Source organism: Chanodichthys erythropterus, chromosome 5 (assembly GCF_024489055.1).
Source record: "Chanodichthys erythropterus isolate Z2021 chromosome 5, ASM2448905v1, whole genome shotgun sequence".
Lineage (NCBI taxonomy): Eukaryota > Metazoa > Chordata > Actinopteri > Cypriniformes > Xenocyprididae > Chanodichthys > Chanodichthys erythropterus.
In genome coordinates, this window is record NC_090225.1 from 31157569 (window position 1) to 31183642 (window position 26074).

General features: G+C 39.6%; 1 protein-coding gene across 1 annotated transcript in view; it reads right to left on the reverse strand.

Annotated features, from left to right (window-relative positions):
* The window catches only part of nrxn1b (neurexin 1b), a 105841-nt gene that overhangs the window by 12530 nt on the left and 67237 nt on the right, over positions 1 to 26074 (reverse strand). The window contains exons 17-18 of the mRNA XM_067386892.1: positions 18637 to 18818; positions 3755 to 3926 (exon numbers count right to left, since the gene is read on the reverse strand). Coding sequence (XP_067242993.1) covers positions 3755 to 3926; positions 18637 to 18818 — 354 coding nt within the window. The remainder of the gene's footprint in view (positions 1 to 3754; positions 3927 to 18636; positions 18819 to 26074) is intronic.

A 26074-nucleotide genomic window follows, 5' to 3' on the forward strand; every position in this document is an offset into this window, starting at 1 on the left:
GCATTCAAAGCATTAACGGCTAATGCTGAAGATTTTTAAATCTTTTGAAAAACAGAGGTGGTGAAGTACTTTCTTTTCCTTGGCAGCGAGGCTTCGATTGAAGAGAGAGCTGCCTTGTGGCCACAGATGATGGATCTACAGTGGGAGGATCCATCATCCCTAAATCCTGCATTCCCTGAATATCCAGCCTCAATAAGCCCTTGACGGGCACTCAATGGGAAATAGGCTTGTCCCAAAACCTCTACATTTCAGCCACACAGGCCGGGACAGCTTGAATTGATCTCGTTCAGACACTTTTTCTGCTGGTTGGGATGGCCAGTCAATTGACAACCATGTTTGGGTTGACAACCATGACAGGTGATGCCATGCCATGCCATGCCACTGCCATAGTTTCTCTTTCATGGCCCTACGAGTAGATTCATGTCTATCTGTACTAGGGGTGAAACGGTTCTCTGTAAAAAAAAACAAACTGTACCGTTCTCCACACTCAGTTCGGCATGCACTCACACCGTGGGTCATCAATATCTGATGACGCATATGCATCTATAATATGGTTTGCAGAAAATAAATAAAAAAGACAGACAGAGTTAGGCTAATGTTTGTTTCTGTCGATGGATACAAATTCTGGCTTCCCATAAACTTTGTTTAACGCAAGTGCTGTATGCTCTATATGACCAGTCATTTACGGCGTCATCACCCATTTTAACATTCGAGTGCAAGTCGCGAAAGAGAACGCGGGCTGTGAGAAGATTTGTGCACTCATCCAAAGCGTGTACAGCACGCAAATATTGAAGTCTCTTTCAAGTCTTGTTCTTGAACGGACAAATTCACACAAAATGATGTCAACATGCCGGTCTTAGTGAGTATCCTAGTAAGCATAGTCGGTTATGTCTTAAGTGAACTTATACGCTTGAGAAAGAACGCATGTGTTCAGTATCAGTGTACTGATCCCTGTATTTGGCTATGTCTTAAAGAGACAGCAGCCCTTGCATTCCTGCTGTCTGAATGTGTTTTTAATGTTAATCAAATAACAAAAGACAAGTAAATCACTCATTGCTAATGACTGAATAGTAACTTAATAATTAATAATGATTGGTCTTATGATGATTGAATTTATACAGTGAAGATTACATGCAATGTTGTTTTACATTTTATTAGCTACTTTATTCAAATTCTGTACCTGAAAACTGGATACATGAAAAACCTGAAAAGCTGTATTTATCTTTGCTTTACTGTATTTATTTGTGCCAATTGATTATTTGTTCTTATTTTTATTTTTATTTGACAGTAGTAATTTTTACCTGAGCATAGCACATAACGAACCGTACTGAAACTTTGAGCCTAAAACCGTGATACAAACCGAACCGTGAGTAATCTGTACCGTTGCACCCCTAATCTGTACAGGGGAGGGTGAGCTCTTAATAATTAAATATGACACTACCCTGACTAAGGTCTATGAATCAAGTACTGTGGTGATATAAATATTGTGTAAATATATTGTAAGTGTACAACCTGGTCTCATGACGAACCCGTTTTCGTGAGTCGCGGAATACGAACCAATAAGTACATATCGCTGCAGTTTCGATGCGAAATGTCCACTGAGTGGCGCTAAAAGCGTGTTCATTTATTTATTTATTTATTTTATTTTTTTTGCTGGAGCAGATAATAGGGTGAATGCGGTACGTTTTTATGACATTGCTTTTTAGACGAATCGCAGCGGTTCTTGATTTGACATTTGCGCTCCGTTGCGCAATAACGTCCCACCGACGCTACGCCTAAACCTACCCGACAGCTTTAACAAAAAGCAAACGTGACGTAAGAAGTGTCCGCGATCGTATACCGTTTTTTCAGCTCGTTTAGATCTCTCTTTGAGCTATGTTTTTTTACTGTCACTCGCCTTTCGCAGGATTCGTACCCAGGCAGGGGTTGAGTCGACTTCTTGTTGTCCAACTCCGTATCGGCTGAGCTACCGAGCAAGCTTGGTTACAGCCAAAAAAAGCAAAACGCATAGAGCCGGTCAAGTGACGCAAAGTCCAAAGTACGTTCGTTTACACATTGGGCACTCTGGTAAGAAGCGTTTTGAAGTCATAACGTAATATTGCACGAGGAGACATCAAAATGAATCTTTATGAATCCATAATCCAACCCCGGCCATCATCGAAACCATGTGTGAAAACTAGCAAACGCGCTTAATGACGTTTTACCACCTCTAGCGTTTGTTTCTGTCAGAAACTGCAGCGAGACGTACGCATCGGTACGCAATTTTGTGTCTTGCGAAAACATGCCCACGGGTACGTCTCTCCCATGAGACCAGGTTGTAAGTGTAGGATGTTTATGATTGCTAAGCAACATCGCATCTCGGTGCATTAATACAGAATTCAACTGTGCAGTCACTATGGGGCAATTGTGGACTAATGGTTAGAGAGTCAGACTTGTAACCAGAAGGTTGGGGGTTTGATTCTCAATACTGACAGAAAATGTATGTGTGTCCGGGTGTATGTGTGTTCATGGTTTGCAGTGTGTGTGTGTGTTCACTACTAACTGCTCCTAATGTGCTCCTAACATGGATGGGTTAAATCCAGAGGACAAATTAGAATGGGTTACCATTCTTGCCCTTCATGTCACATGTCAATAATGAATGTGTACAGTATGTGGGCTATAGTGGTATACAGTGTAATGTGAACAGTGGTGACCATAATACTGAAAATCTGTACTCAAGAAAGGTACTGATACTGTTTACTCAAGTAGATTAATAAGTAGTTTGCTGAAATTACTCAAGTAGTTACTTCACAAGTTACTTTAGTACACCAGTACTAAAATAGTGGTGGCATAAATGCATTTACACAATTACAATTGCATACATTATGTTTTAAATGTTTTAAATATAAAATTATGAAAATATTTCTCAAGCTAAATTTAAAATGGTTCTACATTATTATTAAAATATTACTAATGAATACAGAATTTATGTGATGATTAATTTATTACTAACCATGTGTTCCAGGCTATAACTCATGAGAATTTAACACTGGATTTAAATTTAATTTAGGAATTTAATTTCCAATAAATAGTTGTTTACTAAAATAACGTTAATGGAAAGATTGACAATTAAAGAGAACACAAAGTAAAAGTCGGCAACAGCTTTTCATTTTTTAAGTGATTATTTAGACATATCTTGCTAACACAAAAGCCATCTATACTGTATAATGACCCATAACATTCCCTGAATATGTATTGATTTTTTACTGTACCTAAACAGCTGTGTAAAGGCAGACTTCGTTTGACTTGTTAAAAGTGAGTGATACTTGAAATTAATGATTGAAGCTTAATTAAAAATATATTTCTCATTACACCAGATATGCAACACAAACATACTGATGACACACATCTTTAGAAATAAACAAACAAAAAACAAAAACACATCATTTCATAATTTGGGTGTTGACTGAATAGATATGGGACTGATTAAGTCCATCTTTCCATTTAAGTTTGAGCATTATAAGTTAACTGAATGACAATTCCAAAATATTAGTGCTGAATTCAACATTTCTGTTGTCAAAACATTCTAGCTTGTTAAATGGCAAAAATGACCTAATGAGCATTCACCCAATTAACTAAGAGGTGAAAAAAATTCTGATTTCGTGTTCAGAAAAGATGGAATTCAGTGTAAACACAAACTTGAAGTATTTACAAAATAAAAATCATCCAGTGAATCTTGTCAGCTCAGGCAGGTGTTGTTGAGGTGTGTTCTCACCTGTGGGGTATCGCTCAATAACAGGCAGATCGTCCACCTGCAGTGTGGCATTGCCGCCACTCCTCGTAAACTTCACTATGTGGTACTTTCCATCATTTACAAACTTTGATTTCTCCTCGATGTTGATGTCATCTGTGCCCACATTAAATATAGCTGTAACGTAGCCTTTTACCTGGAGAAAAACAGAGAGAAACAGGTTGTTGCATTAGTGACATTATAATATAGGCCCTCTATTATATAACTAATGACTGGAGCAGGTCTGGAATATTTGTTTGAATTTAACAATCAATATACAAAATGAAATCATTTTAGTCACATGCTAATAACATACAATTAATTGCATTGATGACTCATAAAATGTGGTCTGCTCCTCATCAAGTCACAGTTATAGACAAACACAATATGACTGACACAAAAGCAAGAGCAACTGACAGTACATGCTGGAAAAGCATGTGAACTGAATTTAGAGCAACAAGCTCTACCAAATGTTGGATGAATTTTGGATCGTTCCTCCCTCCAAATCTGTTTACACATTTCAGCGTTGTCTCAGTTGCACAACACACTTTAGGTCATGCCACAGCATCTCAATGGGGTTAAGGTCAGGGCTTTTAATTGGCCTTTCCAGAACATTAACCTTCTTCTTTTTAAGCCATTATTTTGTTGATTTGGATCATCGCGTTGTTGCATCACCCAACCTCTGTTAAGCTTAAGGTTATGCACTGCCCTGGGGCCGTTTGCACAAGCTGGATGTAAGTCCTGCATTGGGCTTAGTTACATCCAGACTTACAATAAATATTTACACCTGTTACAATATCTAAACAACAGCCTTCCTGTCATTAATGTATTTCATAATACTACTATAATTACCTTCAGATTGTCATCTACATCTCATTTCAACCACTGAAGGGCACTTCACTGGCTATGCTTACATTTGCTGCTCAGTTATTATCACTTATTACTGCTGCTTATCTTGTTTGGCCATAATTAAGAATTATGGATGCAGCTGTGCTCTTGGGAACCTTTAATGCCACAGATTTGTTTGTAGTCTTCCCCAGATCTGTGCCTCCACACGATCCGGTCTCTGAGCTCTGCGGGCCATTCCTTTGACCTCATGGCTTGTTTTTGTATAGGGTTGGTTTATTATATAGACAGGTGTGTGGCTTTCCAAATCAAATCCAATCAACTGAATTTACAGCAGATGGACTCCAGTAAAAGTGCAGAAACATCTCAAAGATGATCCAGAGAAATGGGGCGCACCTGAGCTACATTTCAAATGTCACAGCAAAGGATTTGAAATACTTATGCAATGTGATGTTTCCGGGAACCATATTGCATTTTAATTACATTCAATGCATCTTTACCTCAGAAACTGAGTTTGTGAATGATATGGAGATATCTCATTTTCTCTCGCTCTAAGATCAGTCACATATTGTGCCTTTTTTGCGTAAAAAGTAACAAATGGGTAATGTTACAATAAACTTGGAATAATTTATGTATTTTTTGTTTTTAATATATCATGCCCAGATGTTTGTGATATTAGAGTGAAGTGATAGATAAGAGGAAATTTGGTGAGAACATGAAGCATTTTTTTTTTTTTTGACAGAAAGTGTTTTTTTGAATGATTGATAAACTTGAATAAACTGCATTTCTAAAAACAGATAAATTGAGAGACTGCTCACTGCAGAGTTAAAGGGTTAGTTCACCCAAAAATGAAAATTCTTCCTCACCCTCATGCCGTTCCACACCCATAAGACCTTCATTCATCTTCAGAACACAAATTAAGATATTTTAGTTGAAATCCGATGGCTCAGTGAGGCCTCCATAGCCAGCAATGACATTTCCTCTCTCAAGATCCATAAAGGTACTAAAACATATTTAAATCAGTTCATGTGAGTACAGTGGTTCAATATTAATATTATAAAGTGCCGAGAACATTTTTGGTGCACCAAAAAAAAAAAAAAAAAAAAAAAAAATTATATAGTGATGGCCGATTTCAAAACACTGCTTCAGGAAGATTCAGAGCGTTATGAATCATTGTGTCGAATCATGATTCGACACAATGTGTCAAACTGCCAACTGCTGAAATCACGTGACTTTGGCGCTCCAAACCGCTGATTCATAATGCTCCGAAGCTTCCTGAAGCAGTGTTTTGAAATCAGCCATCACTATATAAGTCGTTCTTGTGATTTTTTTGGTGCACCAAAAATATTCTCGTGGCTTTATAATATTGATATTGAACCACTGTACTCACATGAACTGATTTAAATATGTTTTTAGTACCTTTATGGATCTTGAGATTGGAAATGTCATTGCTCCCTATGAAGGCCTCACTGAGCCACCGGATTTCATCAAAAATATCTTAATTTGTGTTCCAAAGATTAACGAAGGTCTTAAAGGTGTGCAACGACATGAGGGTTAGTAATAAATGACAAAATTTTTAAAACCCTTTAATTGATGGAGCTTGACGTCTAGCTCCCCCTCTCTGGATATAGTGGGAGGAGCTTGAAGGTCTAGCCACACCATAATGCTATCCATAAACCTATCCCTAAACCTCAAGCTCCACCCATTACCTCCAGAGAGGGGAAGCTGGACATAATTTCGCTCTGTAGTGAGCACCACTTGGATATTTTGGGAATTAAACATAAAAAAAACAGTTATTTGTATGTGTGTGTACAAACCTGATTCCAAAAAAGTTGGGACACTGTACAAACTGTGAATAAAAACAGAATGCAATGATGTGGAAGTTTCAAATTTCAATATTTTATTCAGAATACAACATAGATGACATATCAAATGTTTAAACTGAGAAAAAGTATCATTTTAAGGGAAAAATAAGTTGATTTTAAATTTCATGGCATCAACACATCTCAAATAAGTTGGGACAAGGCCATGTTTACCACTGTGTGGCATCCCCTCTTCTTTTTATAACAGTCTGCAAACATCTGGGGACTGAGGAGACAAGTTGCTCAAGTTTAGGAATAGGAATGTTGTCCCATTCTTGTCTAATACAGGCTTCTAGTTGCTCAACTGTCTTAGTTCTTCTTTGTTGCATCTTCCTCTTTATGATGCGCCAAATGTTTTCTATGGGTGAAAGATCTGGACTGCAGGCTGGCCATTTCAGTACCTTCTTCCTTCTTCTACACAGCCATGATGTTGTAATTGATGCAGTACGTGGTCTGGCATTGTCATGTTGGAAAATGCAAGGTCTTCCCTGAAAGAGACGACGTCTGGATGGGAGCATATGTTGTTCTAGAACTTGGATATACCTTTCAGCATTGATGGTGCCTTTCCAGATGTGTAAGCTGCCCATGCCACACGCACTCATGCAACCCCATACCATCAGAGATGCAGGCTTCTGAACTGAGCGCTGATAACAACTTGGGTTGTCCTTGTCCTCTTTAGTCCGGATGACATGGCGTCCCAGTTTTCCAAAAAGAACGTCAAATTTTGATTCGTCTGACCACAGAACAGTTTTCCACTTTGCCACAGTCCATTTTAAATGAGCCTTGGCCCAGAGAAAACGCCTGCGCTTCTGGATCATGTTTAGATATGGCTTCTTTTTTGATCTATAGAGTTTTATCCGGCAACGGCGAATGGCACGGTGGATTGTGTTCACGACAATGTTTTCTGGAAGTATTCCTGAGCCCATGTTGTGATTTCCATTACAGTAGCATTCCTGTATGTGATGCAGTGCCGTCTAATGGACCGAAGATCACGGGATCCAGTATGGTTTTCCGGCCTTGACCCTTACGCACAGAGATTGCTCCAGATTCTCTGAATCTTTGGATGATATTATGCACTGTAGATGATGATAACTTCAAACTCTGCAATTTTTCTCAGAGAAACTCCTTTCTGATATTGCTCCACTATTTTTGGCCGCAGCATTGGGGGAATTGGTGATCCTCTGCCCATCTTTACTTCTGAGAGACACTGCCACTCTAAGAGGCTCTTTTTATACCCAATCATGTTGCCAATTGACCTAATAAGTTGCAAATTGGTCCTCCAGCTGTTCCTTATATGTACATTTAACTTTTCCGGCCTCTTATTGCTACTTGTCCCAACTTTTTTGGAATGTGTAGCTCTCATGAAATCCAAAATGAGCCAATATTTGGCATGACATTTCAAAATTTTGATATGTTATCTATATTCTATTGTGAATAAAATATAAGTTTATGAGATTTGTAAATTATTGCATTCCTTTTGTATTCACAATTTGTACAGTGTCCCAACTTTTTTGGAATCGGGTTTGTATTTGTACAGATATCTTTGCGATGAACGGTTTGAATTTTAAACCTTTGGAGTTAGGATCAAGAAAGTAAAGTGAGGACATTTTGGCCAGTCTTCACTTTCTGAGACCTCTTTAAAGGCCTGTTTGAGGGTCAAGATTTGGTTGTAGGGATCAGGTGATAATTAAGTTAAGGGTAGGTTTAGGGCATTCACATGGTGCGTTGGCGGTAACGCTTCCCGTTTACTTTGAATGGGTGACATCATGCGTTATCAAACTGAATTGTGGGTTCTGTCACATTGCTTCGCTTCACTCGCATTGCAAGCAACAGAAGTTGAAGATTTCTCAACTTTTCAAGCGTCAACACAGGCGCAAGGGAGTGGCAAGTTTTGCATGTGATCTACTGTTAAAGAACACAGACACAGTCAAATCATTTACATATTGACCAACACAATCTACCAAAAGCAGGGCAAATTAGTGTTGGGTCACAAATAAGCTGGCGCTCATCAGGTGCTGGTTGACACAGGTGCAACTTGTTACATGTAATATATGGATAACGTCTTCCTCTGGCATTCCAAAGAAATTAATATGAGTGGAAAATATTTCCTCCCTTCTACCATGCGCTGTCTGTTCTCTGCGGTGTCTCCTCCTAGCAGCAACAATTATAGCCATGTCACAAAATGAGTTAAGACATGTTTTTTTTTAATGGCGCAAATTCCAGTAAATTGACGAGCGAAAACATGAATAAATCATGTTGCGTGATTCATTTAAATACGCTCCTCCCATAAAGGTTGCGTCTGAAGGGGAAACTCCTACAAATGCATAAGCAATAAAATCAGCCGCAAAAACAACTCGGTCCATGGCTTTTCAGGGCTAATTTTGCACTGTGTGTCTTTAGTAAATCCTGAAAATAGTTTTTTAACGCCAGAAGAGGGTTTGCGCTGGTGCACGCTGTTAGTAAATCTGGCCCTTAGTTGTGATGGGTAGGGTTAGGGTAACTGTGTCACTCAATGTCTTCATAAAGATAGATGTACAAAAATGTGTGTGTGTGTGTGTGTGTGTGTGTGTGTGTGTGTGTTTAGGTTCAGGCATGCCCTGCGATATGGAGACAAAATGTCATGTGTTGGTCCCCATGAGAAAACATCTTATAAATCATACTAAATGATGTTTTTTTTTTAAATGTAAAAATGCAGACAGTTTTCTGTGATGGGTAGGTTTAGGGGTAGGGTGAGTATAGGGGGATAGGATATACAGTTTGTACAGTATAAAAATCATTATGTCTATGGAAATTCCCCATAAAACATAGAAACCCAATTTTTGAACTTGTGGGGATTTTTTTTCTTCTAGTTCCTATGGGTGTTATTTTTAAACATGCATGTGAGTGTACCTGAGAATTAATTTGATCCTGCGAAACTGTTGGAATTTTGCAGTAATACCTAGTGAGCTGTTATGATACACGTTTATTCTTTAGGATACAGAGTGTAAACCATACAGGTGTAAACCACCGATACAACATCTAAAAAGCAATTTTGAGAACAGACTTGCATGGTTACTATGGAAACAGCAGTGACAGTGATGAGAGGAAGGAGATGCTCTAACAGTGAAAGCACAATCACCCCTCAAAAACACATCACACAAACATGCTTAATAATGTCGCCTGTATGATGGCATCATTGCTGTATCTCTCCAGCCCAGAGTAAACTCATTGTCATGAAAGGGTCGAACGAGGCAGAATCGCGTGCCAGAGTCGCAGTGCTGCTTTGGGAGCTTGGGTCTGCATGCGTGTCTATGACATGCACAGCAGCAGGTCTAATCTGGGAGTGTAATGTGATCTGTGTAAGTTCGTGTCAATGGGCAGGTGTTTAATTGGTGAGCTGGGAATTGCGTGCGGCAGACTTCCCAGCGGAGCCACAGCAAGAATAAACATACACGCAGCATGCTCTGGAAAAACAATGATGGCAAAGAGCCTGTGAAAGAGCTTTCAGATGAATTATCAATCACAGATGAGCACAACACTCTAAAATAACAAGATGCAATAGTTTCATATTGGAATTTAATGATTTATAGCTACTGCAAACTTTTTTTTTTTCTTTAAAGAGATGTGTGCAGTTACAGGACAGAAAGCAAAATGCATTCACCCTGTCATAATCCAGACTTGAAAACAAGCTCTTCAGTGCTCCTGAGGGATGAGAATGGGTACTCACTGTCATTCAATATGAACCTATTGAACAAATCGGCTCCTGCACTGAAATCTGTGAACAAGTTAGCATTCATCATTGGGGAAAATTTTTTATAGATTGACTGCCATTTCAAATTGAATAAATTGGGTCATTTTCTTTGATCTGTAAAAATCTAAGCCATTTTGAATTGAAGGTTTAGGAATGTGTCTATAGCTTGTTGGTCAGTCTACACTTTACACTGTGTTCTCACATCATAACACCCGAGACAGACACAATTATGATTTCTATCACTGTCTCATTTCCTTTTCTTGCTCTTCATTTGAATTCCCTACTTTTTCTCTTTCAGCACACTTCACCATTTTCCTAACCATACTTACTCCGCTAAAACACACAGCTGCTGCTGCACATGTCATAGACGCACACATAGACCCAAGCTCCCAAATGCCCTAAAGGACGATCTCCTCACAGCTGACTGATCTGCTCCAGAATAACTTCACACCTGACGTCTCGCTCACCTCTGGATGAGGCACATGAGTGTTCTAACAGCACTCATACACTGTACCTGTCCCTTCACTGGGGCAAGCACCATTTAATTCCCCAGCAATAGAGATGGGAATCATTCTTAATTTAAAGGGGTGGTTGATTATGATTTCACTTTTTTAACTTTAGTTAGTGTGTAATGTTGCTGTTTGCTGATAAACAACACCTGCAAAGTTACGACGCTCAAAGTTCAATGCAAAGAGAGATTTTTTTTTAAAGAATTCTCTGTTTAAGGACTACAACAAATGGCTGGTATGGACTACAACGAGCTTCTTCCTGGGTAGCTGACATCACTAACCCTAAAATTTACATAATCCCCGTCCCCGAGAACACACAACAAAGGGGGTGTGGCCATGTTGGGCTGCTTTAGAGAAGAGGAAGAGTTGTTGTAGTAGAGTGTTGTTGTCATGCCGTCATTTTACGCCGGACTGCTTCACAAACGAGGGTCAATTCAACACAAAAGATGAACATGACGGCACATGCTAGTGGATGAGTTGAATCAACTCCACAGCAACTACATCAATTTATCCACTAACCATTCAGAAACGTCTAAAAGTTGTAACTTCTTCCTGAGTCTCTCCATCAGTGTCGACTCCGGTTTGAACAATGTAAGGCTGAACACTTTCCTCATTTTGGCTGCGTGAGATTCTCCAGCTTTCGGGGGCAGCAGCTCAATTGCATTTAAAGGGACACACACAAAAACGGCGAGTTTTTGCTCACACCCAAATAGGGGAAAATTTGATAAGCTATAACAAATGATCTGAGGGGGATTTTGAGCTGAAACTTCACACACACATTCTAGAGACACCAGAGACTTATATTACATCTTGTGAAAGGGGCAATATAGGACCCCTTTGACATTTCTTGTTCTTATTCCATAACTATTCTTTAAAGGAAAAGTTCACCCAGAAATTGAAATTCTGTCATTATTATTCATCCTCATGCTGTTCAACAACTTTTTCTTCTTTGGAACACAAAAGGTGAATTTCAGAAGAATATTTTGGCTGCTGTTTTCGATATAATAAAACTGAAGCTGTAAGGGTGCTTTTGTGAAGCTTGAAAGCTACGGTCACTGTATTGCATGGGAAAGAGCAAAATGGAAAAGTGCATTACAGAAATTACAGATCTCATTTAGTGTTTCACAGAAAACAGACCATCATTCAAGTTTGGACTGGTACAACAGAGTGAGGGTGAATAAATGCTAAAAAAAAGTAACTTTTGAGTGAACAAAGTTGTGAAAGTGGCTAGAGCGTAAATGTAGATCCTGAACCAGACACAGCAAATTAACATCTTGTTGTTCCCAAGATGGGGGAGAAAATCAGATGTTAAATCCTCTGCCCTGAATGAAGGATATGAACTCCTAACATCCGTTGGAAATCTGATAATGAGATAATTCTTGCACATAGAGCAGGCAGCTATCACAGCATGATGAGCTACAATAGCTGTGACATGAACCTTGAGTGTTGACAGTGAACAGCCATCATCTAAACACACTGAGGTCCTCACTGTGCACCAGTTGTAAAACACAGCCCACTTCAGAGAACAGAGGAGCATGCAGAAGGGGCTCCAAAATAGCATTTAAAACATATAGTGATATCCCTTCTGTGAGCTCATGCAAGTCCAGACATACATGTCAGACTACTCGTAAAACAGCAACATCCATCACAGAAGACGATGCAGTCTTATTAACCTGCTTCCTGTCTGCACCTCTTCAAGTGCATTTCTCCCTTTTCTTTTGGGGCTCTGAAATTGCCAGTCAGCTGTAAACAAAGCAGGCATATTCTGGCCTATGCTGCCCACTCAGGTCAAAGCATCTTGAGATTGACAGAGACTTGAATTCGACCCCTGCTTCTCTCTCTGACAGCTTCTTATTCTCATTTGGAGCAGTGGGGGTACAGGTCAGTCCATTTGATACAGCTGGAAATATTCACCTCACTCTTCTCTGTGCAACAATAATTCATTTCCGTTTCCTGCAATTAGTCACACTTCCTATGAAACCCCATTTTGTCATAATTAATCGCCCCACAGGTCAGCTGGGCAACTTTCCAGAGGAGCTGGATGTGCTGCTGTCCTGTTTCCCTAAAGCCCCGGGTATACTTCGGCTGTCCGCGTTCATGCACCGTACCTCCCCCGTCCACGTGCAGCCCAAATTTCGAGACCACGCAGACGGTGCGAGTGCAACAGCACATGTGCAAGCACAACAAAAGTGTCCACTAGGTGTCAATACACACAGTACTGAGCACAATGTGCAGTCATCGAAGAAGAGTGTGTGAAAAGCATTTCAAAAACAAGATGAGTAAACTCTGAAGCATGCCTTCTCCATCGTTTTTGATTCCTGTTCTCTTGGTGTATCTTCTGAACTATGTTGCAATGGTGGATGCACTATTTTTCTTCTCCGATTCTGTCCGGCGAGTGTCCCGTTGATGATACGATGTCTGGTAAAAGTATAGAAAAAATTGTACTGTGCATGTGTCGAACTCGGTCACCCACGTGCATCCTTGGTTTAGTATACTTTGAAAGATGCAGGGACGCGACTGTGCGCGAGATGAGTCAGGATGGGGAAAGTGTACCCGGGGCCTAAAAATGGCAGCCTACTTGCAGTCTTTGGAGACTTCAAAATCCACCTGGAGAAGCTGCAGATTTCCACTCGCTCCTAGCCTCATTTGATCTTCAGTGGCTTCAGTGGCTACTCACAAATTAGGCACCCAGCTAAACTCCTCTACATTTGTGATGTAGTGTGATCTTGTGATGAACTTTCTGATCAGATGAAAACTTCAGATGAAACTTTTACTTTCCCTCTTCCACCTTTCCTGTTCTATCATCCTCTCTTCTGTCCCTCACCCAATTCACATCACTAACCATAGACACTTTATGCTCCACATTAAAATCCTGTCTATAGACAATATTTGTCCTCGCTCCTCTAGGCCAGAGTGTGCTACTCCTTCCAACCCCTGGTTATCCAATGTTCTTCATGAACCCCCCATTCCTTCACTCCTTCTTCAAAGCAATTCCCCTCACACTTCTACTGGCGATAACACACATAATCAACACATCTCTCCTCACAGGCACTTTCCCCACCATATTCACGCATAACGAGTTTGTTTGCCCATATAATCTTTAGGGTATTAGGTTAGCTAATTTGGCGTGCTGTCCACTGAGGAGGGGCTCGATGAAGCATCTTCAGCTCGAGCTCTGATACACCCCCCCAGTGAATAAATATAGGATTTGATTACATAGGGCAAGGTACCTGAGATGAAGGTGGAGTTTGGGGAGGTGGAGGGAGACTGAAGAGAGGTAAGCAGCTGCTTATATACTCTGGCTGTTGATTGGAAGATTAGATGGGCTCGCTCCTCCCTAAATTACATTTAGGAACTTCACTAATTACTTAAATTGTAAAAAGTTGTCTATCTCCTCCAGTACAGAAAACAACACATTCATCATTCCTTTCACAGAACAACCAGCTAGACAACAAACAATCAGGATTTAAAAGTGTCCACTCAACAAAGCCTGCCTTGTTATCGGTCACTGAAGCATTGTCATTTCTCATTCTGCTAGATCGAATAACAATCAGGTAATTTTGTCCACACTCTCATCACTGGGCATCACTGGAACTCCTCTTTGCTGGTTTGAATCTTACCTCACAGGTAGGTTTTTCAAGGTTATCTGGAGGGAGAAGGTATCCAAAGTATATAAGCTGGTCACAGGGGTACCTCAAGGTTCAGTTCTGGGACCTCTCCTCTTTTCCATATATACACTACATCGCTGGGACCCATCACACAGGAGAATGTTTTTTGGAATACAGGAACCATTGCTTTGCTGATGACACACAGCTTTACTTTTCATTTCCACACAATCCCAAAATAGCAGCACAGATCTCAGACTGGCAGACATCTCAGCATGGGTGAAAGAACATCACCTGCAACTCAATCTAGTGAAAACAGAGCTTGTGACGATATACTGTGACGATACAGCACAATTTCACAATCCAGATCACCAACAATAGTCCCAAGCAGATAATCTTTGATGACCTGCTGAGCTTCAAAGACCACATTGCAAAGACGGCACAGTTGTGCAGGTCTGTATTGCACAATAGCAGGAAGATCAAGCCCCTCCAAATTGTCCAGGCCCTTGTCATTTCTAGACTCAACTATTGTGATGTTTTCTGGCTGAACTTCCAACATAGAGGTGCAATCAAACCTCTACAAATGATCCAGAAGCAGCATAACTGGTCTTCAAAGAACCAAAATGAGCTTACATTACACCTCTCTTTATCTGTCTGCACTAGCTACTGGTTGCTGTTTGCATTAAGTTCAAGACATCGATGCTTGCCTACAGGACGGCCACAGGCTCCGCACTATTCTACCTCCACTCACTCTCCAGAGTCTACAACCCCTTCAGAAGACTGTGGAGCGAGCGGTGTCTCGTGGTATCATCTCGTGGTATCAATGAATGATTTCATTTACTGTTCTTTGCTGGTGGAATGATCTTCCCAACCCTATCTGGACAGCCGAATCCGTGACAATATTCAAGAAACAGCGGTGAGCACTTAAATGTATCCTGCTAAACTAAATTGAGCTGAATAATGACACTTTTGTTTTCTGTAGAGCTGCTTTACTGCTTTTTAAATTAAATTTGTTTTCATAAGTGATGAATTTCACAACTGTTTTCCTGTTTATTAATGTGAAGCTGCTTTGAAACAGTCTATTATTGTATAAAGCACTATAGAAATAAATGTGATTTGACTGTTCTAGCGTGTACTATTCTAGAAAAAGTTGAATTGTTAGCATTTCTTTTGTTATTGCCTCCTTAAGATGAATCGCTTGTTGCTCTAAACAATAGCACCTGCTAAATAAATAAATGTAAATGTTGCTTCTTTTGCAGAATTGAACGCTGTTTGCATCTCTGATCAGTATTTTCCTGTTTATCACTGTAAATCTGCTTTGAAACAATCTGTATTGTAGTACAAAGCAGTATATGAATAAAGGTGACCTGACCTTTTTTGTCTCTGTTTTGCATAAATAAACCTGTCTCACTTTTCTCGCAGTGTAAGCACAGTCATATGTGTTCAGTGTCCTTAGTCTGCATTTGTGCTGCTGTATTTGTTTGTGGCATTGTGTTCAAAAAGTGTGTTATTTTCCTGCATCTTTTCATATGTGCTGCTCATGTGTGGTGAGTTTATAATTCTATGGCCACTTTTGCCACCTGATACATAGCAGAGGTGAAACTCTCGAAACCCATATTCACCCATGGGCCATAGTTGACCTGACAGCCTGACGCTGCAACAGCAATGGCATATTACAAGTGCACATGCATGTCATTGTGTGTATGAATACTTTTTCCTGCAGTAACAAGTGTTGATATGAATATGTTTCTGTGTACCCTTATGTAAGAAAAATATATGGGAATATACAGCAAAATATAATGCGCTATATTACATAATACATATATGGGAAACTAGTGCTTATATCTTTCAATATACTGCAATCTATATTGATACACATAAAAATATTGAGAAATGAAGACAAAAATAGCATTATGTGTAATATTCATGAAGTTTTATCCTTTATTGTGTACACATATTGCACATACATGTTCCTGTATGAATGTGAATGTATGTACACACACACACACACACACATTCACGTAATGAGTGTAAATGTTAAAATGAATGTTATTTCATGTGTTTTGCTCAATATTAATATAGGGGGAGATCTGTAAGTGTTTGATGCTATTATTTTGGAATTTAAAAGGGTTTCTGGTATGTGTGAGTTTCTGGGTTACCATTGTGCTGAAGAGTAGAGCTTGTGTTTAGGTTGACGTTTGGCTGAACACTATTAAGACTATATATTATATATTTCTATATGTGTATACTGCCTGAGTAAATATATGTTCAATATATTTATACACATGCAGTACCATATCTTATCATATGTACATCTATATGTTATGAAGTTTACTTCTGAATACAAAATTATGATACATTATGATATATATAAGCAAATAAATTTTGTAACATATTTTTCAATATATGACAGCAGTAATTCCTTATGTATTATTCAATATATGAACAATATCACACTCGCAGTCGTGCGATATGGCTGTATATCAGCACGGCTGTGATTCGGCTATAGGTAATCACAGTGTGCTGATATACAGCCATATCGCACGGCTACAAGTGTGTAAATAAATAAGAAGAACAACGGAGTGTCTTTAAAACCCTCTTTTGTGCAGAAATACTTCCTTTCGCCACGGATTCAAATCTCAAGTTGACAGTTTAACAGTTGAGCAAAAGCTTCTGTTACTAATTCTAAAATGTCACTTTATAATTGTGGCCAACGTGTTTTGGAGAAAAACATTTATTTCATAATGTGATTTTTCCCCATTTTCAATTCTTTTCCTTCAATGAAAGGTTCGAATTTTGTGAATTATTGAATGAAAGATCAAACGGGTAAAAAAAGCAGATTTATTTTCACAGCCTCCTTTGCTCATATTTACCAAGAGTGCCAATATTTGTGGAGGGCACTGTATGAGAGCGTGAGTGTATTACCTGCATCTAGCTGATATTCTTCAGGTCAATCTTATATTCATAATCACAAAATCAGTTTCAATGTCCGCTGAGGACACTGTAAAAAAGGACGTCTTTTTAACATTTAAGACATTTCCATGACAGCGCTAGTCAATGCAATAGTCAGCTGCATCTCGTAAGATGTTTAAAGTAAAAACGTCCTTGTTTCCTTGTTTCAGTCCATTTCAATATAAAAGTCTTTGCGACTGACTGACTTACTCATAAAGACAGTCTTTGCTGCCATCTAATGGTGTATTAATGTAACTTTCTCTGAAGTCGAAATCACTAATGGACTCTTTCTCAGTACCAAAAAATACAGCATGTTATTTATATAAAATATTATTTCTTAAACAATAATATTAAAGCGTACACCGCGCTCTCCCATCTAATAAAGTGCAATGACCTATATTTCAATTAAGGATGCAAAGAAGGTCTGCACTCTAAAAGAGACTTTAATAAAAGTTCACAGGAGATAAGTCAACAAACGTTTCGGCTCTTCGCCTTCATCAGTCTGACGTTTGTTGACTTATCTCCTGTGAACTTTTATTAAAGTCTCTTTTAGAGTGCAGACCTTCTTTGCATCTTTAAACAATAATATTTAAATGAACAACAATAGCCATTATAACAATATAAGAAGTAAAATAGGAAATAAACACAAGCAATCAGTCAAATGTACAAAAGCAGCGCTCTAGTTAGTACAGGATTTAATTTCAATGTAAATATAAAGTTATGAAACTTAATATAGCCATTAAAGCAAATCTGTAAGCTCTGGAACAATTAATAGATTAATAAGACCAAAGATTGACCGTTTGATATACCCAAAATGAATTATACCTCATGTTTAAACACTATCTACATAAGAGCCAGCGGCCGATTCCCGAAGGACTGGCCGAGATGAAGCTGTTCTCGGCGGGTACATGAGCGCTGAACGGCCGCTGAACGCCTGGAGCTCAAAGCGTCTGAACACATTTTCAAATAGGCGCTATGTTTATATATAAATCGCATATCTGAGGTCTAAACAACTATATCCTTGCCTAAAAAACCCTTATAACTACATTCCATTACAAAATCACAGTAGTATCTATAAAAATATGCTGGGTTTTCTCATCCGCCATGACATTCGCTGTGAGATTGCTGGCAGTGTAGTGATTCAAACAGAGAAGCTGTTCCCGTGGTGACAATGGTAGAATATCACAAGACCTCTCAGGTCTTTAAACTTTCATTCAGATCTGTAGACCAGTAAATGGCACAAGTTGCACTCTTGTGTATCACATTATTAAATGGATCTATAAATCATTTTTAAGGTAATATTGGAATATACTTTTTTATTTTCTATAGAAAATTCTGTTAAATAGAGAAATGGTCCACTTACAATGTGTAGTTTGAGATAGTCACCTAACCCAGAGGAGCTGTTCACTCGCACCAGGATTGCTTCTTTGAGCTGGGTGCTGAATCCCATCGCCAGACGGTCTGCTCGAGTGCTGGGCCGCTCATTCGGCGGCCACGTGTATGTGATCAGACCACCATCTCTCCCAAATATATACGTGGTGCCAGCTGCAGGAGACACAGATGTGCAAACAGAGAGAGATTAGTCAAAATATATGAGCGATTGAAAAACAAACAGTTTGGTTTTGTTTGACCAGGTTCTTCTCCTCAGCATCTGTTCTTCTGAGCAGTAAGTAGTGAATGATTCTCTGTTCAATAGCCAAGCACTGAAGGGGGAAGGCAGATAGAGGACAGCTCTTGTGGATTACTACAATCATAATTGTCAGCCTTCTGTGGGATTGATCTCCTGTTATTGTCTCCACTCCTCAGCTCCCCAGAGGTGTTGAGTAAATATCAAAGAAGTTGACGTCCAAAAAGGTCTTATCGTAGCGGACACAACAAGAGATTAATCGAGATGCGAGTTCATCTGTAAAATCGTAACACCTTTTTTTTTCTTTTCAATATATGGACAGCTGAGCTTGTAAGTCATGAGTGGATCACAAAACCAACTCCAGTGGAATATCTAAAATCTTCAGATGACAGCTCAAAAATCCATCTCTGACACTCATGGAGTCTCATGAGGATCACTTCTGTGATAAAGATAGAAAATGATAATGATACAAAGGAAAAAGCAATTTAGAACTAAACATATTGAGCCTTTTATACATATAAAATTGTCACAAAACACAAAATATGAAGTCACAAACCAAAATTCTGATTTGTCCATGGAGTGTGATTGTTTGCATGTCTTTGTTTTAACAAAGGAGTTGAATTGAAGTATTACTGACAAAAAAAGTGAAGAATTAAAGGGATAGTTCACGGAAGTGATGTCTAGCACTCATTGAAGTATATGGGCGAGACATCACTTCCGTCAACAGATAAACATCAAATTTTCATTTTTGGGTGAACTATCCCTTTAATTCTTCACTTTTTTCAGACCTCACTAGCCGGAAGCTGAACGAAGTTGGACATAGTGGTGTATTAGAGGTAAAAAATTATATAAATAATGTTCGGTTTCTTGCACAAACCGATCGTTTCGTGTCTTAGGACATCAACGTGTCGTCACGAGCCGCAGGGTTTAATTTGGATTAGTTTATGGAAGTTTTTTCGACTCTTATTGTTCAAGTTCCCAATCACTGCTATTATTTGACTGACAGACGGCAGCGGTTGCAGTTAAAAATCATAATTTGCGTTCGACTGAAGAAAAAAAAGTCCTCTACATCTTGGATGCGCTGGGGGTAAGCAGATAAACATCAAATTTTCATTTTTGGGTGAACTATCCCTTTAATAGGAAATGCATACAGGTCATTTTGACACTCTTTACAAAGATTTGGGGTAATAATACAAAAAAATAATTGAACCTGTGACCAATAAATATGTAAATAACACTACTAGGTTCACATGCAAGATTTATGAGAATACATGGAATATGTGAGGAATAATTGACAACATGTTGTTGAATTATACACACTCGAGGTGACGGTGATGTTGCAGGTCATTACCTGAATTTGGTCTATAAAATACTCTTGTGTGTAGAACTACTTTCTTATGCATCAAACGGAGGCTTTAGCCATTACAATGGAGCAACTGGAGAAAGAGAAAGCGAGATCAAGAGAGATGTGAATCGGGCAGTAGCTGTGAGTTTAACAATGCTTCCACCTCACTGCCACTGCCGAGACCTGTCATGTACTTTTTCAGTAGCAGTCGAGGAAGTCACAAGACAGCACTGAGTTTTTATGTGCATAATTGTCACTCTTTCTCTCTCTGGAAGAGTTTGGTTCGTGTTGTTCATGTCAAGAAGATGATTGTTACGGTTGTACTGGTTTGAAGAGATGAGGCAGGTACGGATTTCCACACTACACAATACTTTAATCCACAAGGCAAGGAGAACCAAACATACAACATAAACATAACATTAAGACGGACGAGGAGTGAAGGGAGTGAGTGCAATATAAAGGGAGTGCAGATAATAGAGTCCAGGTGCAGGTGAACCGTGATGATGAGGAACTGACGAGGGAAGTGAGTGCAGGTGTGGAGAACAGGAGGATCATGGGAAATGGAGTCCAGGGGAACAAGGGATCTGTGACAGTACCTCCCCCTCCCGGTAGGCGCGTCCTCGCGCCGTAAATAGAATAACCGGGAGGGGGGGCGGGCGCCCTGGAGACCTCATGCAGGTGCCGGGGGATGAGTGGACTGGAGTGGAGGTCTCCAGGGCGGATCCATGAGCCATGGCGGGTCAGGAGCCTTGGCAGGCCACGGCGGGTCAGGAGCCTTGGCAGGCCACGGCGGGTCAGGAGCCTTGGCAGGCCACGGCGGGCCGCCGCCGCCGAGCCCTCAGCTCCAGCCGCCGCCGCCGAGCCTGCCGCTCCAGCCTCCGCCGCCGAGCCAAGTTCTCCAGTCTCCGCCGCCGAGCCAAGTTCTCCAGTCTCCGCCGCCGAGCCAAGTTCTCCAGTCTCCGCCGCCGAGCCAAGTTCTCCAGTCTCCGCCGCCGAGCCAAGTTCTCCAGTCTCCGCCGCCGAGCCAAGTTCTCCAGTCTCCGCCGCCGAGCCAAGTTCTCCAGTCTCTGGAGAGACTGGAGCGGGCTCTGGAGAGACTGGAGCGGGCTCAGTGAAGGCTGGAAAGGGTTCAGCGGCAGGTCTTTTCCTCCTCCTCCGCTTTCCGGACCCAGCAGGAGAGTGTGGGCCCAGCGTGGGGCAGGAAGGACGTTCACTGGAGGGGTAAGCGGAGGAATACGGAGACTGACTAACTGGCCCGGCTGACCGTGTTTCTGGACGGACTGAAGACCAACACTCATCCACATAGAATTGGGAATTATTCAAAAACAAAATAAAATTGATAGTTTCGCTTAAGGAGAGACAATAATCAGGTTCATGGAGACGGAGAGTGTTGTCATCCAGACCGTCCAAAAACAGGGCGATTAAATTAGCATCGGACCAGTCAGACAGATAAGCCAGCTCAACGAACTCCTCCACATACCTCTCCAGTGAACGACCAACCTGAAGAAGCCCGATGAGGCGATCGCCGGCTGACAGATGAGAGAGAGGTGTAGGAGGAGCAGGAGCCAGGGAGCCAGTCAAAGTCTCCATCTTCTTGTGGAAATCCAATGGTATTGGTCCGTCTTTCTGTTACGGTTGTACTGGTTTGAAGAGATGAGGCAGGTACGGATTTCCACACTACACAATACTTTAATCCACAAGGCAAGGAGAACCAAACATACAACATAAACATAACATTAAGACGGACGAGGAGTGAAGGGAGTGAGTGCAATATAAAGGGAGTGCAGATAATAGAGTCCAGGTGCAGGTGAACCGTGATGATGAGGAACTGACGAGGGAAGTGAGTGCAGGTGTGGAGAACAGGAGGATCATGGGAAATGGAGTCCAGGGGAACAAGGGATCTGTGACAATGATGTTTTCTGCTGCCAAAGCAAATCCACTTTGATGAGACTGATACAGTAACCCGACGCCATCTTTACGGTTCGAATCACTGTGAATCAAGAGCTGAGATTCAGATATGATAATGAGCGTTTGATTACTGATCAATCACAAGAGACTGAACAATCTGACCAATCAGAGCAGAGCAGGCTATGAGAAAATGAGTGTTTTTTGACCTTGGATGCATGTACATTTGTTGTAGGAGACTCCAAACAAAATTAGGAGCATATAGAATATAATATAGGCACTTTAATTGAGAAAATAATCCAAAATTCACATCCTGCCGGGTCAATTTATTCTATCCAGTATTCTAACCTGTTAAAAAAAAAGCTCTTTCACTCTGTATTTTGTCTGATAAGCATTTTTTAATGCAAATATCAAAACCTTGTGGCTTTTTTCATTTGTGTTCTCTTCTCTTTTCGCCCCCACAACAGCAATATCAATCGCTCCAGATGAGCACAGAGAGAGGAAGGAATAATCAACAGAGGAGTGAGAAGAGAGAAGGCAAGGCCCTGCATTTCGAGAAAACCAGGTTGAAAAATAGATTGTACAGATCAATCCTGCTATTATTAACAGAAGAATGCACAACATAAATCAAAAGATAACAGATGTGTCCCCATTTTTTTATATACGTGTGTAGGATTGAAAGTAAAGTACTTTGTTTCTTTGTTATAACCTTGACTTCCTTACCAAAAATGCCATGTTTAATCTGCAATTTTCGCAGTGAGTGTAGCTATAGTCAGGTGATTGGTCAGATTGATTTTGTCATGTGGTCAAGGAAAGGATAAAAGAAGATTATAGTAAAGCTTTCTCTTTTCTCAGAGCTCTGCAATTCGATTCTCCTTTTGTGACTTTCTGAGCAACTGGGTTAAAGACCTTTAGGCCAGAATCTTTGTAATCTCTCTCTCCATATATATATATTTACACATATACATTTAATATGGTTTTGACTATCAGCTTTTTCCAATGAACACAAGACCGTGCCGTAATCTCAGACTCCATACATCCATTTATTCATTTTTCATGGGCATGCTGGAGCTGATCTCAGCGCCTCGGGCTGTAGGCAGGGAAACACCCTGGATAGACAACCCAACCCAACCCAAGGCCTTAATTTTACCCAGCAAATTGGGTTGGTTCATTTTTACTATAATACTAGTTTTTTTTTTCTTCTTTTACTTCATACATGAATTAATGTTTACGGATTAATTCAAATCCTCTAAACTTTTTTTAAATACTCCACACAACCACTGGTTTGCATGATAATTCCTTTATTTTCAATCATATTTTATACTATAGCATATTTTATATTGGGTTTTTTAATACATACTGCCTACATACCCTCTGGCCTTCTTAGTTTAGGTGTCACACTTACCTTTTTTACGGTCAAAAGTGACCGAAGCCTTGGAAAGTAACTTTTTTGTTCCTCAGGAAAACCAATGTAATATATTCTTGTTCTATAATATTTTTTGATTATTATATAAAATTTTGAGGGTATTTTATGATGCTATGCAATATTTATACAATTTTTATTAACTATTTTTCCCCATTGAAAATAATAATAAAAAAATTTCTAACATATTTTTAAATTATTTTTCAATTAAAGCAGTATTCCATGTTAAAATAGAGACAAGGCATTTAAAATAAATTTTTTTGAAGGTAGATTAGTGCCATTTGGTGAGAGTAAAAAAAGAAAAACTTATGCAATGCCATGTCGTAACCACTAGATTCCCATAAAGCTCTATGTAAAATTCTCTAGTGGTTTTTGGACACAAACACTTATTTTTATTAAGTTTTGGATATGGATTTAAACTTAGACATTCTCAAAGACTACTTTTTGTCAAGGTTTAGATTTTTTTTTTTTTTTTATGTTGATTTGAAGCGTCGGTTTTTGCATTAATTTTACTACAGATTTTGAGTTTTGGCTCAATTTTACCATACTATTACAGCCACACTGGTTCATTTGTATGTGTATAATGGTGTGTTGTGTGTGTGTTTGTCTGTGAATGTGTGTAAGTGAGAGGGTGTTTCTATTTTGTACTCTTGGTGTTTTAGAGTGTAACCCCTTTCTTGCAGTTCATTTTTTACTGCTTTGTGGCTGAATTTTTGCTTTTATTTCACACATTTGCATAAACTTGCTCTGTCTTATAGTCGTGCTGGTTCATATATATGTGTGTGGGGGGAGGGGGGTGGGGGGGTGGTTGTGTCTATTTTGCACTCTTGGCATTTCAGAGTGCCCCCCCCTTCAGTGCTGCACACTTTGTTTATGCACAGTGTCTGATTTGTACTTTGTACCAACAAAAGATTCTCTGAGTTGTTGTATTTTTTCGTATTTCCCATTCATTTCCTATGTCGGTCATTTTTGACCCAAAAGAAGGTAAGTGTGACTATTTTTTTTTCGATGCCTTAACATGTTCGAATCATGTCCTTGATTTTTTTGTGTGTTCATATTGGTAATGCTACAAAAGTCACCAAGTGTCATCTCATTCCGACAAAGCTATGATTTTTAACAATTCAAAATATAAAATCTTTCGGTCAGAAATGACCGAAGAAGGCCAGAGGGCTTGTTTAACAAATATTAGAAGTAAAAATGAAACATTTAGAAATAATTCAAGTGTAATCGATCAGTCTCTGTTGTCCCGTTTCCACCAGCGCTGGATCTCGTGCCGGAGATTCGGCGGGGGAACTGATAACTTCAGACCGCCGCCTGCGTTTTTACTCATAGCCGAAAAATGCTGTGACTGACTCCATAACCTTTGCATAAATAATCAGTGTACAATTCTGACAACATATTTTAACATCTTAAGTATTTATATTCTGTATGTTTTTGAATAAAATCATTCAATTTTATGCCAGGCGCTTCCATCACGTGAAAAGACAGATGCGACCGTTTAGGTGACCCAAATCGCACATATCGTAATTTCACTGGCTTCCGTGTCAGATCACACTATTAATAAATGCATAATCGCTTACTTTAATGCCAAAAGGCTCAAGCCAGGACTTGGGTAGAAAAAAATGGTAACACTTCAGTATAGGTAACATGTATTCACTATTAACTACCACATTTCCCTCAATAAACTCAAATAAATTAATAATTAGTAAGGTATAGTTGTTAAGTTTAGGTATTGGGTAGGATTAAGAATGTAGAATAAAGTCATGCAGAATAAGGCATTAATATGCGCTTAATAATTACTAATAAACAGACAATATTCTAGTAATAGGCATGCTAATAAGCAACTAGTAAAAAGACCCGAAAATAAAGTGTTACCTAAAAAAATATCCCAAGATTTTTAGAGTATGGCCAGGCCTTTGACAGAAGAGTGAAACAGTCCACGCTGCAGCTTATTCTGACCACTAGTACACATTGTGTGATTTTGGACTGTCCCAGACGAAAGATGACCAATCGTGGCAATTTTGTGGTTGTGGCTCCTAAATGGTGGTCCTACATCGTACAGTGAGAGAGGTTCAAAGACGGCCATTGTCATGATCTTGCGACCAAAGATCATTTTCTGACAGTGTCATGATCATCTCACAGTGTGTTTGATGCTACCACTTTAGTCTACTGTCCAGCCAATAAAAATGCAACATGAAATGACGTATTGTTCAATGTGACATGGAGCTAAAACTTTACATGACTGCGTCCATATTCTCCTCTTTCGCTTCCTCCTCTTTTTTTCAGTGCACATGAAACAATTGCCTATTTGTTTACCACTAGAGCATGCTGATGACGTTTTATTCTTCTATACTTGCGCTGTAGCCTAAGATTCAATAGGTGTCACCATCTTACACTCTACATACATGTACCCAAGTCTATTAGATCCATGTCGTCGTACAGTGTGATTTGTAATGATCTTAGAGGATTGCTGAAATGACAGTCTGCACAGGAAGAGACTA